Source organism: Neolamprologus brichardi, chromosome 8, assembly GCF_056152115.1.
Source record: "Neolamprologus brichardi isolate AB-2024 chromosome 8, ASM5615211v1, whole genome shotgun sequence".
Lineage (NCBI taxonomy): Eukaryota > Metazoa > Chordata > Actinopteri > Cichliformes > Cichlidae > Neolamprologus > Neolamprologus brichardi.
The window spans coordinates 17868795-17885313 of record NC_142111.1 but is presented as its reverse complement, the minus strand read 5'-3'; the positions used below and the strand labels follow the sequence as shown (position 1 = coordinate 17885313).

Here is a 16519-nt window from a genome sequence, read left to right as displayed (position 1 = left end):
CAGGAAGCCGTGTTTGCACATGCACTACAACCTGGAACATTTTTAGATATCACCCTGCTGGGATGTATGTGAGAAAGCACATGTTCAGATTGCTCAGAAATGGCTTTAAACCAAACAGCTACCCCAATATAAAGTCAATTAAGCCCATAGTTAAATATAAAAACTTAGGTAACTGTCAGGGGAAATGCCAGGTTTACCACAGTGTAAAATGCCCTGTTGTGCACTGCATGCGAGAGAGTTCAACACTGGACAATGTCTGGATGTGAAAATAGTTTATCTGATGAATTATACATAGTCTTGTCATGGTCATGCTGGGGAGGGAACTCGAGCTGTGCTGGTGGGAAATTAGGGCATAGTGTTCATTCTCACCTGTGGAAGATCTTAGCTCTTTTGTCACTTGAAAAGTTCTCTAGCTGCAATGACTCCTGGGTAAGGAAGGCCACAGCCAGATGAAAGTAGTTGTTCCACAGCTGATCCAGACACAGACGGAAAGACAGGAAGATTGCAGCAAAAGAACAGGTTAGAGTGTGTGGTTACAGTTGTTCCAAGACAATAACAGTAACAGACTGGATTAAATAAATAATACAATATATTACAAAGTTTGGAAATGTTTAAAGAAATAGCTCTAACAACAGTTTTATCCAGTACTATGCTACATGAGCAGGAAAGCATTGCAGTTTCATTACACTGCAATGTAATGATGAGATGGTTACACTCGTATGTCAGGAATCTGTCCAATTGGACGAAGAGGGCGCTGATTTAGGCCAACATCGTCTAGAGAACACACTACATCAGACAATGACAGAAGCTAAAAGATATGCAATGGTGTCTGGCTTTTTTTTACTGCCAGCCCATGCATGAGTATAAAACACAACTCTTCATGATGTTGATAATTTCTAAATTCTCTTTGCCCAACCCATGTGCATTAAGCTATGGAAAAAACCCCACAGATTTTTCCTTAAACCATAAAGAGGCCTCCGGCTCCAAATGCTGTATGCAATTAACGGTAGAAAAAGACTGTTACAATGACCAAGCTTTAAAAGCAAAGCTCACAGCAGTTGAGTTGTTGACAACATTAACATTTTTCCACATTTCAGACATTTAAAAAACAAGTAGAAAAAGCTTTCAATTCCAGGGTGGGCAGGTTAAAATATTCAGAAATGCACATAAAATTGCTGGCCATTACAGGGTAATTGATGTTCCCTCTTCACTATTTTTATTTTTTTCATTTTCTTATGTCTGCTGCCTTCAGTGATCTTTTTCCAATTCAGAAAATCCAACAATGCGGCATCTCCAACAGCCCCACGATAAAACTACAGGCTATAAGAAAAATGCCACAAAATTATTCCTAAAACTGTTGGGTAATAGTGCTTAAAATGTCAGTGCTGCCTTGTCTACAAAAAACATTATCTTGAGATGTGAAGTGCTGATATCAAGATATTTATTCAATGGTTCAGTTCCTACCTGTAGCTCGAAGTTGGTTTGATCCAGAAACTTCTTGTTCAACACAGCTGCATACTGACTGATGGCCCGTAGGAACACTCTGCAAAGATAAGAAGATTATGCTGGCTGTTTATAAAAAAGTTTTTTCAAGACTATAAAAGGAATGTAAGTAGCTTTTTACAGAAATTCAGCTTTCTAAAATTATTTAATAAAACTGCACCACCGAGAAAAACATCCACCTGATTAAAATGATCAGCAATGCTTAACAACAAAAACATCTTTGAGAAAAAAAAGAAAGAAAAAAAAGAGGAAAGTGTTAAAAAAAAATGCAGGATGCCCTCAACAAGTATGTATACTAGTCAAAAAAACAACAACACCAGATTGTGTTTGGAATAGATTTTAAAGAACATAACTATAATAACTATATACAGGATGCTTAACATAAGATACGGCTTCTTCTGAAAGGGATGCAAGCTGTCACCCCTCTGCAAATAGACTGCACGTGTCTATATCTGGTGTTGAGGAATCGCTCTCCATTCCTGGAGGAGAACAGACTATATAATGCAAAGGTCACTGGTTGTGGCTGTATCCACTGAACATGTCAATTTTCCCAGGTGCCTATCCAAACACATCCTTGGCCAGCCTTAGTGACAGACATATCACTAAGGGACATGAAAATTTCAAACTTGTATGTTACTTGTATGTGACATGCATTCTACAGTGGGGCAATAAAACTGAAAAGGTCATGCCCACTTTACTTGGAATAAAATAAAAAACGCAGAGTAAGTAAAATGTGTTTTAATGTGATACAATTCATATTTGTGAATCTGAGTTTTGCCTTCAGAAGTTACCTCTTGTTGCTTCATTTCATCCCATGTCCAAGAAACACAGGTAATATATTAGAACTGTGTCAATAAATAGAATAACAAACCAACTTTTTCTTTTTTTCTTTTTTGTTAGGGTCAAAAAAAACTGCACAATTATGGCTACAAAATCATTATGATTTTGGATAGGAACCCTTTGTTGTTTTAGGTCAAGCTTGGAACATCGCACAACCATCAATAAATAAAAAAGCAAAAAGCCCTACGTGCTGCGCTGGTCCTGAAACTCAGCATGAATTTAACATTGTTCACTGCAGAGTTACCCAATATGAACTCATTTGTTTTAAAGCTGTGACCACACAAAGAAAGAAATACTAACAGTATGCACTATCACAAAGAATGGATGTTTGCTCTTGTGAACAAATGTGTGCTTATATCAGAATAGCCAAGCAGGTTGAATCTCGCTCTCTGACAGACTGAGGTACAGTAGGCTAGAGGCACCCGTGAAAAAACATTTGATGAGTAGATCTTAATGAGAACACTGTCTGATGGGTTAATCCACTGTGATGCTGCAGAATTAAATGTTAATAACTTAAGTGGCATGAAGCTTTTAGAGGGGAATTATGACTGCCACTCGCAGAGTCAGAGGTCCATCCGCTATTTAACTTAATTTCCTGGTAGAACCTGCTACACAACAATGTGTGTACCACCTCTAAGAATTAGCAAGGAAGAAAAAAAAAAACAGAGTCTAACATAGCAAATTCAGTAATCTGGCTCATTTTATTTAGGGTTTTCCAAGCTTAGTCCCTGCTTCAGCTATTGCAAACACAATTACTAATCAATAAGCCAACAGCAACAGCTGATTGCCTGCAATAGTGGATGAAGATATATCAGATTGGAATAAAAATGGCAAGGTGAAACAAGGACGACTGTTATGCCACTTGAGTGGATTGCATCAGGGTTTCATGAGCAGACAATAAAGCAGCATTAAGATGTAACGCTCGTGTAACTGACACTGGCAGGTAAGCAGACATCTGCTCCACAGGCAGCCCCGAGAGAGCCTTCTGCTTTTGTCATTGTCCAAGCTAAATCCTTACTGGAACTGGGTCTCATTGTGGGAATTAGCAAATCCACATCCATTAGCTGCTTCTGACTTTAAAATTCAGTTCTGTGGCAGTAAGAATCTTTGGGCTGGAAGGTCGAAATTTCATTGCTGTACAGACCGGGCCGGGGTTTCCCATTGCCCCAAACAGCTGACCTTGAACAGGAATAACCATCACTGTTAAAACAGCAGTGTTCTACGACCCGGGGTATTTTAAAGTTATACAATATTCATGTTCCACATTTATCTCCATTGGTGACTAAATGCTATCTGGGGCTGATGTGTGATACACATTACGAGTGACCTTAATCATTAGCTGGAAAGGTTAACTGTCATTGAACACCTTTGGATATGCCATTAGAAGTCCATTTCTTTGGCTCTCTGCCCTCTCAGAACACCCCCGCCATCTCCTAAGCACTGAGACAGCCTATTACCACCCTGTCTGCACGAGCACATGCACCCTCTCTGCACACCTCACTCAATTTTCTGCAGCTGTGAACATGCCAATATAGTTGATACACTTAACACTGGACCAACGCTAAAATGGCTTTTCTTCCATTGCATGTGTGGGCAAAGAAAACACTTAGTGCTTAATGCTTTTGGCTAATTTATGACATTATTTTGTAGCTTACTGGGGAGCCCCCATTTAAGCTATTAATTTAAGTGAAGAATACTACTGTATAAACAAAAACAAAAAACAAGCGCTTATTAAACAGTTATGGATTGCCCCGTTAAAATAACACAACTTAAATGGTTAAAGTGTTTTCCCTTTTTCCATATGTATTTCTTAGAGGCTTGCAGCAATAACTAATGCAACTCAAAGTTGCATGGGTTATAGTGACACATTTTCCAATTAAACTCAAGAAAAAGCCAGACTGGAGTGTTTAAATGGATGCCTACAGGCACAACTACAGCCCTACATGACCTATATTTGCATTACACCAACTACATATTAGTGGGACAACAAGACATGGTAATTGCAAATTTACTAATCACAGGCTGTGGTTTGCATTTAAGTTTGATGAAGGTGACTTTATAATAGGTACAGGGCATGAAATATTCTAAACACCACATCTGCCGCTTTGTAAACATGAGTGACGTAGCAAGCAGTTGTAAACGCTGGGTCAAATGACAAAATAAAATACGAATATCAAGGATCTTCATAGTTTTCAGCAAAATATGGCTCGGCAGGCAAAGACGCAGCTGTGCCCAACCACTCCTTTTTGATCTCCCTTTCTGATCAAAGCTTACCTTCATGTTTCCACTACACCTGCATGATGATCCAGGGCATATGAAGTTTCTTGGGCTTGAAACGTGATTAAATCGTACTAACGTATGCTAACACGAACTGCTTCCCACAAACAAGTTCGCACAATATTGTAGACTCCACTATCTAAAAACCTATTTGAAGCCACCAGTCTGCCTGTGCACAGACATATAATTGGCTTTAACGAACAGACAGGACAGTTCCTCTGTGAGCACATCCTGCCATTAATTAAAGTGAAAAACCTAATGAGGTGGATGAAAATAGAATATACTCTCCCTCACAGTGGGTTCTGACTAAGACACTCCTGACTAAGACCATTTCAAAGAAGATTAAAGGAATTTAGGCCTATTTTCTTTAGTATTAAGTGTGTGTCTCTGTGTGTATTTCATATATATAGTGACATTAAAGATATGAAATATCTAACTATAATGAGATAATGGTCCTTAAAAGGAAATGTGATAGAGTAGTAAAATCTCATCTCTGTCTGTATTTCAGTTAAGTCAGTGAAGAATTATTATTCATAAAAATGAGTAATTTCTGTACAGTCTATAATTAATTGCCATATTGATTTCAGGGAATATCCTTTGTACCGACACAGGAATCTGAGTGTGAATCATGAGTGTCTGCATAGTACCATTAAGTGTAAATTATACCATCTGTTGTGCCACAGCTTTTTTTTCTTAATCTAAAAAAGAGAAAAAGAGAGAGAAAAAAGCCAAATTCTTGTAGAAGAGCTTTGGCTGATTTAAAAAACAGTAATGGTCAGTCATTAAGCAACAGAGAGAAAACAAAATGAAGACACACAGTGACAAACCAGTCCTTTATAACTTCATTACAAATACAATACAAACAATGGTGATTTGCATATACACTACTACTAATCAGTGACTTGTGGGTTTACTTGGCTAAGAACTTATACTTTTCTTGGAATACTGCTTGTAATTCCTATAAAACAGCTGGTCCTTTTGCTTTTTCCCCTCATTTTTTTCATGTTAGGTTCAGTAGGGAAAATCAGGCTCTAATCATCTGCAAAAAACAAAAAAAACCAAACAAACACAAAAAAAAACACAAAACCTCCTTAAATTCTGCTTAGGAAGACAAAAACATCACTAACTTTTTAATTAGGCAGCGCAAGGGCAACACAGCACCTCCTACACAGTCATTTTGATACAGTATACATACCGTATCATTATAATAAATATGGTCCATCAAACTGTCAGCGTCAGAAAAATACCCCCATTACTGCTGAATGATGGATGTGCTGTACATTTACATTTCAGCAAAACAGAGGATTTGCTTTTTATGCCATTGTTGCCTTTAAAAAAAATAACAATCAGGTAAGTTCCTGCAGCTGTGATCCAATGACTTGAGCTCTGTCAGATGATCTGCAGCACAGACACCTAGCTTAAGTGCTAATGAGAATTTATCAGCAGATCATGCTTGGTAATTGAGTTCAGAGAGCATCGCCGATAATGATCATGAGCTATTTGCATAGGTTTGCTGAATGGACGGCATATCTGCCTGTGCTCTGAGATAATGCAAGGTCAAAAACCGTCATTATCTGTCCAATTAATTAAATTAGATTACCTTTATTTCACATACCTGATATAATATCAGATCTATTTAACTGTCATTATATTTTAACCCAATTTTCTCTTCTGTGTGACAACTTCTCCTCTAATGCAAAGTGCAGCTGTCTCTGGTTAAAATTTATGTCCTTTCCAATAGGCTGTAAGAAACCAAACAGCTCACCCTAGGGAAGCTTTAATGACTCAGAAATATCACTGGGGTGAGTCAAAGTATCGCTATCATGTGTTAGACCTTACATTCGGAATGAGGGAAAAACTCTAAACTTCGCCACTCCATTTGAATGCTTAAACCACTTCTCTAAGAAACTCTTAAAACTACAAGGATAATGGTGTCAACATAAAAAAAAAAATCAATGCATCAAATATAAAACTCAAAATCTGGATTCACAAATCTGAAGTGGTGACTTGTAATCACCTGAAAATGTTATAAAATCTGTCATAAATTCAAGTTCTAACAATCAACAGATAATCAAATGAGAATTAGAAATATTACAGAACTAATTAAAAGTCTTGACCCAGCCCTCATTTCTTTATATTTTAAACACCATTTTTTATTGGGATTTCTAAAGTGGTCTAAATACAAGGATTTTTTTTAATTTATTTATTTTTGTGAATCCACTTGACATTGACCTATGAATCATTCGAGCAGACTCAAAAGATGAACCACCTGCTGTATCTTTAGACATTTCTTTCTTCAGGAGTGGAGAAGGATTTTTTTTTGTTTTGCTTGTTGTTTACTTATTAAGCCTTAAAAATTGTGAGGCAATTGGACAGGTGAAAGGCAAAAGAAGAAGTGGCAGGCCATTAGTCAAACAGTATCTGAAAGTCATGTCCTTAAAAAACAGGAAGAACTGACACAGGACCTGAGAGATGTCATTATTGAAGCCTGGGGAACTGTTCCTTTCCTTTAAAGAAATTAGAAAGCACAGTGTCTGTGAGCTGAACTGAAATCATCCTCTGACCTCCAGAAAAAAATAAAAGCCTCCTTATAACTTTATTTTATTCATTTATTTATGAATGAAAAGCACTGTGCTTTGAATTGAAAGCACAATTACATGTGCTATTCATACATATGTCACAAGGACTGTATTAAGAAACTGGTACAGAGTACAGACTAAGTAAATGTTTGATCTGATATAGAGAGATATTTGTGTTCTCACATACAGCGCTGCCAGGTTACTGTTGAGAAAAGTTCAGGGGTGCAGTTTATGTGTGAAAGCAGCTTTAGTTTAGTGTGATAAACTGATATATGGCCCTCATGGTGCTATCAGATAAAAAACTCAGTGTTTAAAGATCTGTCTGGATGAACTCGCAGGCCAGTGAGGGCCTGTCTGTTATGCAAATAATGTGATAAAAAGCTGCAGTCCCTTTGACTCTGCAGCACCAGGCAGTATGATGTTAGTGTTGTAGCAATCAACCATGCAGCAGCCTATAAACACAGAGACCTGAGATGTAACAACGACAGCATGCGCTGCCTTTCATCCGGGGGAAATTTTTGCAAGGAGGTGAAAAGATTACTAATGAGGTAATACAAGCAGGATTCAACAGAACTCCAGACACTGGTGAGTACAGAAACTTTGTGAACTGGGGTCAGGCAGTGTTGGCAAAGTTCATGTTGAGCAATGATGAGATAATGAGGCACAGTTAAATTTCTCAAATGAGTCATGAAACAATTATAACAGATTTTAAAAAGCAAACTTTTTCAACATTTTGGCTTATTTTATAATTTAAAAACTAATGATATGCTTGTATAGATAAAGAAAATTAGATGAAACCTTAAATGCTTCTCAGGCCACAATGTTTCAATCAGTATAAAATACTGACTGATCTGAAATATATGTTCCATAAGCGTATGAATCAGTGTTTTAAAGATGACATAGGGCCTGGGCATGTTAGCAGATGGGCTTTCATGCTATGGGTACACTTTTAATTGATGCTGAGTGCAGTGTGCAACAGTGCTCGTTTGAATGCCAAAATAAATACACATCATTAAATGAGGCTATTAAGTTTGACATATTGTTGATCTAAAGACAGAAGTAATTGTGCGAAAGGCGCAGTCGTCGGGTGTACTACAACCATGTCAGTTATGTTCTGAGAGGAAAGACATAGATGAGTTGCAACATATTCACAATGTCTCCAGTGAAGCCTCTGCCATAGAGTACTAAGCAATACTTACCTTATACACAACAGAGAAAAAGTCATTTTTCTTGTCTGACAATAAAAGTAAATAATAAGTCCCAGTCATCTACAAACCTGATGTGAAAAAGGAATGCACTGTACAAACTTTAATTTCTATTTAAAGCCCATGTGCACTCTAAATAGGATGGGAATACCTTTTGATCAATATAGCAGAACTATTATTATATTATTTTCAAATATAATAACTAGTGCTTTCAGCATTAATCTCGTTAAAATTAAGTTTACGCCATGACCACATTAACGCGGCAAATCTCCGTTAGCGAGTTATAGCGGATCGCCCCGTGCGTGGGGCTGCGTGGCGCTAACGCGTTAACGAGCTAACCGCGCTAACGAGCTAACCGCGCTAACGCATTAACGAGCTAACTGCACTAACGAGCTAACAACGCTAACACGTTGACGCCATGTAGCCCCACACACGGGGCGATCTGCGATAACTGGCTAACGGAGATTTGCCGCGTTAATGCGGTTATGGTGTAAATAGGGTTGCCAACTCCCTGAGAAATAAATATGGGACACCTGGTGGCCAGGGCCGGGCGACCCAGCTGTCTTCACCCTTCCCAGTGTGGTGAATTTTTTAGCTCTTTTTTTGTGTGTGAAATTATTATTTTTAACCATTTGACTTGAATTTGATTTAAGTAGATGCGTATTCTTTGTGATATCAACACATGGGAAACAAAAATCATTTAGCCATTTATTTTTAGCTCAAAATGACAACATTAACACAATAAAACAGGTCTCTTTCTTAAACAGAAGCCTGTCATGCTTAACTTTTGAGAATAAAAGTAAATCTTTCTTTAAAAGAACTCTGTGCTGCTTAACTTAAAATTATATAAATTAATAGAAAACAATAGAAAGAAAAATATTCTTGTAACAGTGCACATTTAGTGCATTTAGTGCAATTGGCTTCAGTAGAGGCATTATTTCAGCTTTTGCTCCCGTTTGTAAACCCACTTGTTCCCATGATTACGCATCATAACTCATCATCATTATTCATCTATGTATTACTTTTATGTATTACTCATCTATTTGTTGTAATCATCTATCCTTGCAGTTGTTTATTACACAAAATAAATTATATTATTACACTTCTGACCACATAGCGCTGATATTCACTGCACATGCCCATTTTAACCTTAACCAGAGGGTTTAAAAACAAACAAACCAGTGTTTACATACCATATCTGCTTCTGCCGTGGCCTGGTGGACAAAAATTGGTTAAGGGTTCCCCGAGCTTTCACGCCCCTCATGTTCTTCATGTGCCCACCATTAGAAGCACGCCTATGGAAAAAGTGCGCCGGCACACAGTGCAGTGCGCTTTATAGGTGTTATTGTGCACTTTTCCAGCCAGGTGTTTTCCTTGTCCCATTCTTCCCTGTACTTTTGCGGCCTTGTTTTCTTTCTCTGAGAGGAACAAACATTGCTGGTCTAATGCCGGGCTCACACTGTGCGATTTTTGGCCCATTTTGAGCCGATTTTTGAGTCGTGCGACCAATTTGGTGATCGGCCCGATTTTGGGTTCATCGTGCATCGTGTAGTATATGTGGGGTAACGAGAAGCGATTAACACCTCACGACCAGCTCCCGATCATCAATCGCTCGTGAGGGTGTCACCGCAGCCGCTCACGCGCAAACACGTAAACGTCGGTGAAAAAGACGGAGCAGCAGTGCAGCGTGTGATCTGGACACAAGCGATGGAGGCACAACTTGTAGAACTTTGGAAAGCTCATCCGAGCCTTTTCGACGTGGCATCACCAAATTATCACGACCACAACCGTGAAAATAGTTGGATTTACATTGCTGCTCAATCACAGTTGCCTGATCATGTTTTTCATTAGCAGTTTAGCAAAGTTGATGGTGGTGTGTGTCTGTGTGAGTGAAAGACAGAGAGGGAGAGCGAGCGACAGATTTTCTGTTATAACCTTCATTTTATGGAGGCACAGTGTGACTCAGGTCGCATCAGAGCATCGGGCGGTATAGTGTGAGACCTGCATCGTGACCTACGAACTTATAACCCCTGCGAGCCAATCGTGCAGTTTGAAAATCGCACAGTGTTTGCCCAGCTTCAGGTGTACTGTCGTCTGAGACTTGCACCGCAGTGTCGGCGTTTTTTCCCTGTTGGCCATGCTTTTTGTTGTGGTCATCTGTTGTCTTCCGGTATTTTCTCCGCAAGCGACCTTTCCTCAACCAATGAGATGAGCGGTAATCTGAATTGTCATACTCGAATTGTCATAAGTGTGCTGTCAGCTCATTGGTCACAAAGCAGGAGCGGGGCTGGGAATTATGTTTTCAAACAAAGCGTTAATTACATTAAAACTTATAGACTACTTTTGATTCTCACTGTATTACGGGACAAAGTGCGTCCCTTATTAGCTCAATACGGGACGTGTACTTTTGTTTCTAAATACGGGACGATTCCGTTTTTTAAGGGACGGTTGGCAACCCTATGTGTAAACTTCATTTCTAATGGAGTATTTCCACATTGTAGTTCTTGTACATTTCCTTCCTAAGTAGAAGTATTAGGGCTCCAGTATAGTAGCTGATGGACTGTTTTTCTACACAAAAAGATGCCCTGCTGGCTTTTGATAATGACTTAGATAAAATCAGAATGAGAGAAATAACAGTGGGTGTTATCACTCTTTAGGGGGCACTATTTAAAGGCTAACTGGCTTTGGTATACTGTAATCCATTGGCAAAAACTGGCCTGGGCAAAGGCTGATCATCGAGCAGATACACACAAAGTGCCAGACATCAACACAAACTTCAAATAGTGTACTCTGACTGATGTGTGAGAGTGGTGTGCCTGACATGTAAATAGTAAATCCTTGAGTGTATATCAAGATGTAAGATCACCTTACAGTTTTTAACCAGCACTTGAGTGTAGGTACGCATAGAGCAGTACAACATTATGCAGTACATCAGGCAAAGGTATATCATGAAACCATATGTAATGACAGCGCAACAGATTGTAGATGTCATTAATTCTAAGCTGCAAATGAGGAAGCAGACAAAAACCAAACATCAAAGAGTGACTGCGTAACTTCCACAGATTTAACAAAGCGGCATGGTTTGAAAGCTATGGAAAGGTCAGACCTTTCTTTTCAGCTGACAACACTAATGCTGTGAAAAAGAGTGTGGACAGGGTGTTTGGAAGGTCTGGTATAAAACATCTATGTAACAACATACACCGGAGGATTTATTCACCAACTTCTTTTACTTTGTAATAAATCTCCTTTGAAATTGCATCATACTATTAACTAAAATGACCAAAACAGTGAAGATTATAAAGAGATTACTGTGCTCAAGACCACTTAAACATTTTCAAGAAAGTCTGGCTCTGTGAAAGCAAACTGTAAAGAAACAAGGGATGGCTCAAGACTTTTGCACAGTATAGTCAATTGGAAAAATAAAGACAGTGACAGGTGTGACAGGTGTGAGCTTTGTCTTTAAAGATAGAAACAGCATCCTTATTTCAAGGCTAACAAAAATTTCAACTGCTGAAATTGACTAAGGGATGTTTTAAAAGAATCCTAAAATTTCTCTGCAACTAGACCACAATCAATTCAGAGGTTTTCAAATAGCATTCGTTAAATAAAACTGTCTTTACAACAAGAAGATTTCAAATCAGATACCCTCAAAACCACAAGAACTGTTATTTTATTTGGCGAGTGCTGATTTATACATGGGGACAAAGGCGACAACAACATCACTTTCAGTCTTTTTAAAGCCCTTCATCCTTCTTCCCATAGACCTGCCCTCAAGGACTAGGATTAGTCTTTAGTCATTAGTCAACTCCAAATGGCAACCATCCAGCTCCAGAAACCCGATCCTAATGAGTCTGTGTGATGGAGTAGGTTAGAGTTAAGGAGCTGCTTCTTTAACTTGTTGAGGCTTTCATCTTTTCATCTGCCTTGCAAGCCTCTCTAAAAACCCATTCATGTCAAAGTACTATTCTTAGTCACAATTAACACAACGCCACAAATCGTTGGTGTTATTTTGTGGAATTAACTTTTGAGAAGTCCATCTAATGTTAATTCAAATCACAGCATTAAAATATGATGGAAGTAGGCCTCTGAGACATGAAGGGTATATCATATATTCAATTGTGTGTTGCAAAAATACAGAAGACAGTTTATTATATATATATATATATATATATATATATATATATATATATATATATATATATATATATATATATATATATATATATATATATATCAATTGATTTAGCCATGGCTCTGAAAAATATATCACCCAATTTGTTAAATATGTTTTTGTTGTTGCAGTAATTAGAGAGTTTAGAGTGTTTAGAGAGTTTTTTGTGGTAATTACAGCTGATCAACAATTTTTACTCAATCTGTTCTCAATCAAGTCTTCTGGTTGCTTCAACATTCACAGCTGTTCAAGTGCTGTGTCTTACAGCTGAAAAAACATTGGCAGTGCACATTGTTCTGGACGTGATTCTCATCTCATTAGTGGTGATATCACGATGTGTGGAGAAGAAAGAGCTGTCTGCTGGTGCTGGTGAGCCACATGCTGAATGCGGCATGTGCAAACTGCTCAGGAACCAGACACTGGGTCAGCGGTATATATTGTATAAATGTCTTGAGCCACCTAATTCTTTCTATTTATAAAGAACTTAAAAGTTAATGTTTGGTATGACCTCCTTTATTTTTCTGCTGTAGATGGTTTTTTCAGACTTGCCAGTTTTACCAACGAGTTGTCTAGCTTTTTTGGTGTTTTTAAGGACACACTGCACACCAACATCCAAAGACAAAATTGGAAAAAGACATTCAGAAAGCCAGGAAAGTCAGGGTCCTTAGAAACAAAACACAAAAAATGAGGGGTGGCTCGAGAGTTTTGCACACATTTTCAAGCAATAAAGTAATTATTTTAAAGGTCTACTGCCAAGATTTTAATATGAATGGCAAATTAAAGCACTTTATTCCTTATTTTATTCATGGTGAACCTATGGATAGATATCACCATAATCTTCAGTTGCCCTCAGGACTAAAAAGCTCAAATATCACAAGGTAATTGTTCTGAAGTTATGACACATTCACTGCATATTTTAATATCACCTTTATCATTAATCATTCCCAGAAGCAGCAGGAAGCTTTTTCAGACAAAAAGTTCTAATAGACCCACTGCACATAACCTGCCAAAGTAGCAGACTGACAGAGTTAAAAATGAACTAGTGAATAAAGCTGAAGAGGAAGACTTTCTTTGTTGAGAGGTTAGTGGAGACCAACAGACAGCTATAAGGACATAAAATAAATGAGTTCTGCTGAACTGGAAAGTTGTTTCATGTCGACTGATAAATAAAAGGCAACGTCAAATTATTGTTGTGTTAACAAAACCAATCTGACAATGATTCTTAGGTTTTTAAGTTAAAAAAAAAAGGGTTTTCTGTGAGATCTTCTGGCTTAAAATGGCTTCTCTTAGAAATTCCATTTAACCTCTACCCCTCCTGTCCTCTTGGAAGTTTTTCCTTAGAGTTGCTGACCCACTATTACTCATGCAAGTCATCAAATGAGCCACAGTGTGGAAAAAAAGGCATGGGTCATTACTGTCCACGGGGCCAAAGTGTGAAACCCCTGTAAAGCAGGTGGTTATGGTTTAGCTGTCAATGCAAGTCCATGGTCACTGAGGTCGCATGAAGTTGTAAATGTTGGTGGAAACCACTAGAAAGGGATCACATGAGTGCTCCGAAGGCTTGGTGCTATAAGCCACTACCTCTGCTTACAGTGAACATAGATGGTCTCTTTTTGTTCATCAAAAGGTGTCGTCCAAACAATGAATGGTAATTTTCTGCATTTTTCAAATGTGGATACGTTTTAGATACTGTGGGGTAATGGGCTTATGGAACAGGACCCAGCAGCCACTAGCCCAGTGGTTCTTAACCTGGGTTCGATCGAACCCTAGGGGTTCGGTGAGTCGGTCTCAGGGGTTCGGCAGAGCCTCCACCGTGACATGCACGGCTCATTTTGTGCACCAATAAAAAACATATCTATGTCTTGAACTTGAAAAAAATCACATTTTATTTTTCACTAAAGAGGGGTTCAGTGAATGCGCATATGAAACTGGTGGGGTTCGGTACCTCCAATAAGGTTAAGAACCACTGCACTAGCCACTGTGAGCTGATGAAGAACTGTGAGCTACCAATTCTATCCCTATTGTTGGCAGACTCATGCCATGTGCAGCATAATTCAGATCACAGTTTGCAGAATGATTTAAAATGGCTAGTTATGAATGAATGTGATAGTGGCTTGTTTTCCTAAACTGTCTGACATGCACTATTAAACTATAATTAACCCCAGTAACAAAAGTTTTAATCCACCAGGACTGAAATCTCCAAGTTTATTTGTTAAAAAACACAAATTAACTTAGGAACACAGATCGAGATAAAGATATGAGCCTTCAAAGTTTGTAGAGGATGTTATGAATTCAGTCTGTCTTTAATCCTGTACTCAGAAGAAGAAGAAAAAAGGAAGGGCACATGAGGTATACCAAATACTCCCTTTTCTGTTAGATTGTTAATGTAAAACATTTACAGCTCTCTTATGTCACCTTGGGTTCTCACTGTGAGGAGCAGGAAAAAACATTGATCAAACACATTCTGGAGGATGGCGACAAATAAAAGAGGTTTTCTAATTTGCAGCAAAGCTAACACCTGCAGTATTCAAACAGACTCAAGTATAAAGACTGTGAGATCAGCCAGACATTGACAAGCTTATTTTTCATTGAGCTGAACAGCAATTTAACTCCAGCAAGTGGCTGAATTCATAAACTAGTATTCAGAATTAATCTCTTTCCAGCTATTTGCTAACAGGCAAAAGCTTGTTGGGTAAGATTCTGCTGAGGCAGGAGAGTGAGTGCGAATCAAAGATTCAAACGCGTGCTACAAAGTGTGATCTTAGATTAAATTGCTCAGTGAAGCTCCTCACACCCCCAAAGCTGCTCCGAAAAGTAAAGGATCACAATCGGTATGGAGTGTTTGAATAAGCTTGTGAGACCAACACACCATGCCGTCGACTGCTGGTGTGCTTTGCGTGTGGCTCAGTAGGGTCCAGCACAGAGTTATTCTCTGGTACTTTTGCTCAGGTTAAAGCAGAACAGATGTGATTTTCACATCTGCGGGATACCGGGGAACACGCTCATGAAGCTATGCCAAAGACTTCAGCAATGTGACTCAGGTGGCAGACAATGTCTGTTCTGAATTCCAAAAGGAATCTGGCTTGCAGCAATCCGACGGACTAATGAAAGCACAAGAATCTAAATTGAAAAGCAATGCAATCTCTAGTCAAATGTCCTCGCTGGCAATGATGTTGGAATGGTTTTAGAAAGATTGGGCAGGGGGTGAAAACTGCTCACCGTAAACTAGAGGTTGCTGCTATGAGCTCTGCACCTGCCATAAATGGCCACTTCCAAGGTGCCCAAAAGGATTAAGCTCGAAGCCTTGCTATACAATTCTGTTTGTGTGAGATGCATGTTACCTTAAATGCTTTTAAAAACTGGTATTTTTGATGGCATTGCGGAAGAAAGTACAAACACAATTTTTTAAAACAGTTGGGATGCTGTGTAAAATGTTAATATATGTTAATATAAACAGAATGCAATGATCACATAAGCTAGAAAACATGTTGAATGTTTAAAGTGAGGCATTTTACTATTTCATGAAAAATATGAGCTCATTTGGAGTTTAATGACACCGACACATCACAAAAACATTGGGATGGGGCCACCAAAAGGCTGGAAAAGTAAAAGAAACAGATGGAGGAAGATTTTTCAGCTAATTAGGTTAATTGGCAAGAGGTCAGTGAGATGACTGGGTATAAAAAGCAGATCTTGGAGAAGCAGATTTTAACAGAAGTGGAGATGGGCAGAGGTTCACCAATCTACAAAAAACTACATCGACAAATTTTGCAATAATTTCAGTTTCCTGTTTAATGATGTACCACTGACATGAAGTATCTCAACATCCACAAATAAAACTAATAATGTCATCAAAATGATTCCAGGAAATCTGTAAAAATCTCTGTACACAAGGGACAAGACTGAAAATCAGTATTGGATGACCTTGATCTTTGGTCCCTCAG

At 38.5% G+C, this 16519-nt stretch overlaps 1 protein-coding gene across 2 annotated transcripts in view; it reads right to left on the bottom strand.

The window, feature by feature from the left end:
- Positions 1–16519, bottom strand: part of dock1 (dedicator of cytokinesis 1) — a 199883-nt gene that overhangs the window by 44939 nt on the left and 138425 nt on the right. For both annotated transcript variants that reach the window (XM_006791049.2, XM_006791051.2), the window contains exons 30-31: positions 1465–1543; positions 370–470 (exon numbers count right to left, since the gene is read on the bottom strand). In XM_006791049.2, the coding sequence (XP_006791112.2) occupies positions 370–470; positions 1465–1543 (180 nt within the window). The remainder of the gene's footprint in view (positions 1–369; positions 471–1464; positions 1544–16519) is intronic.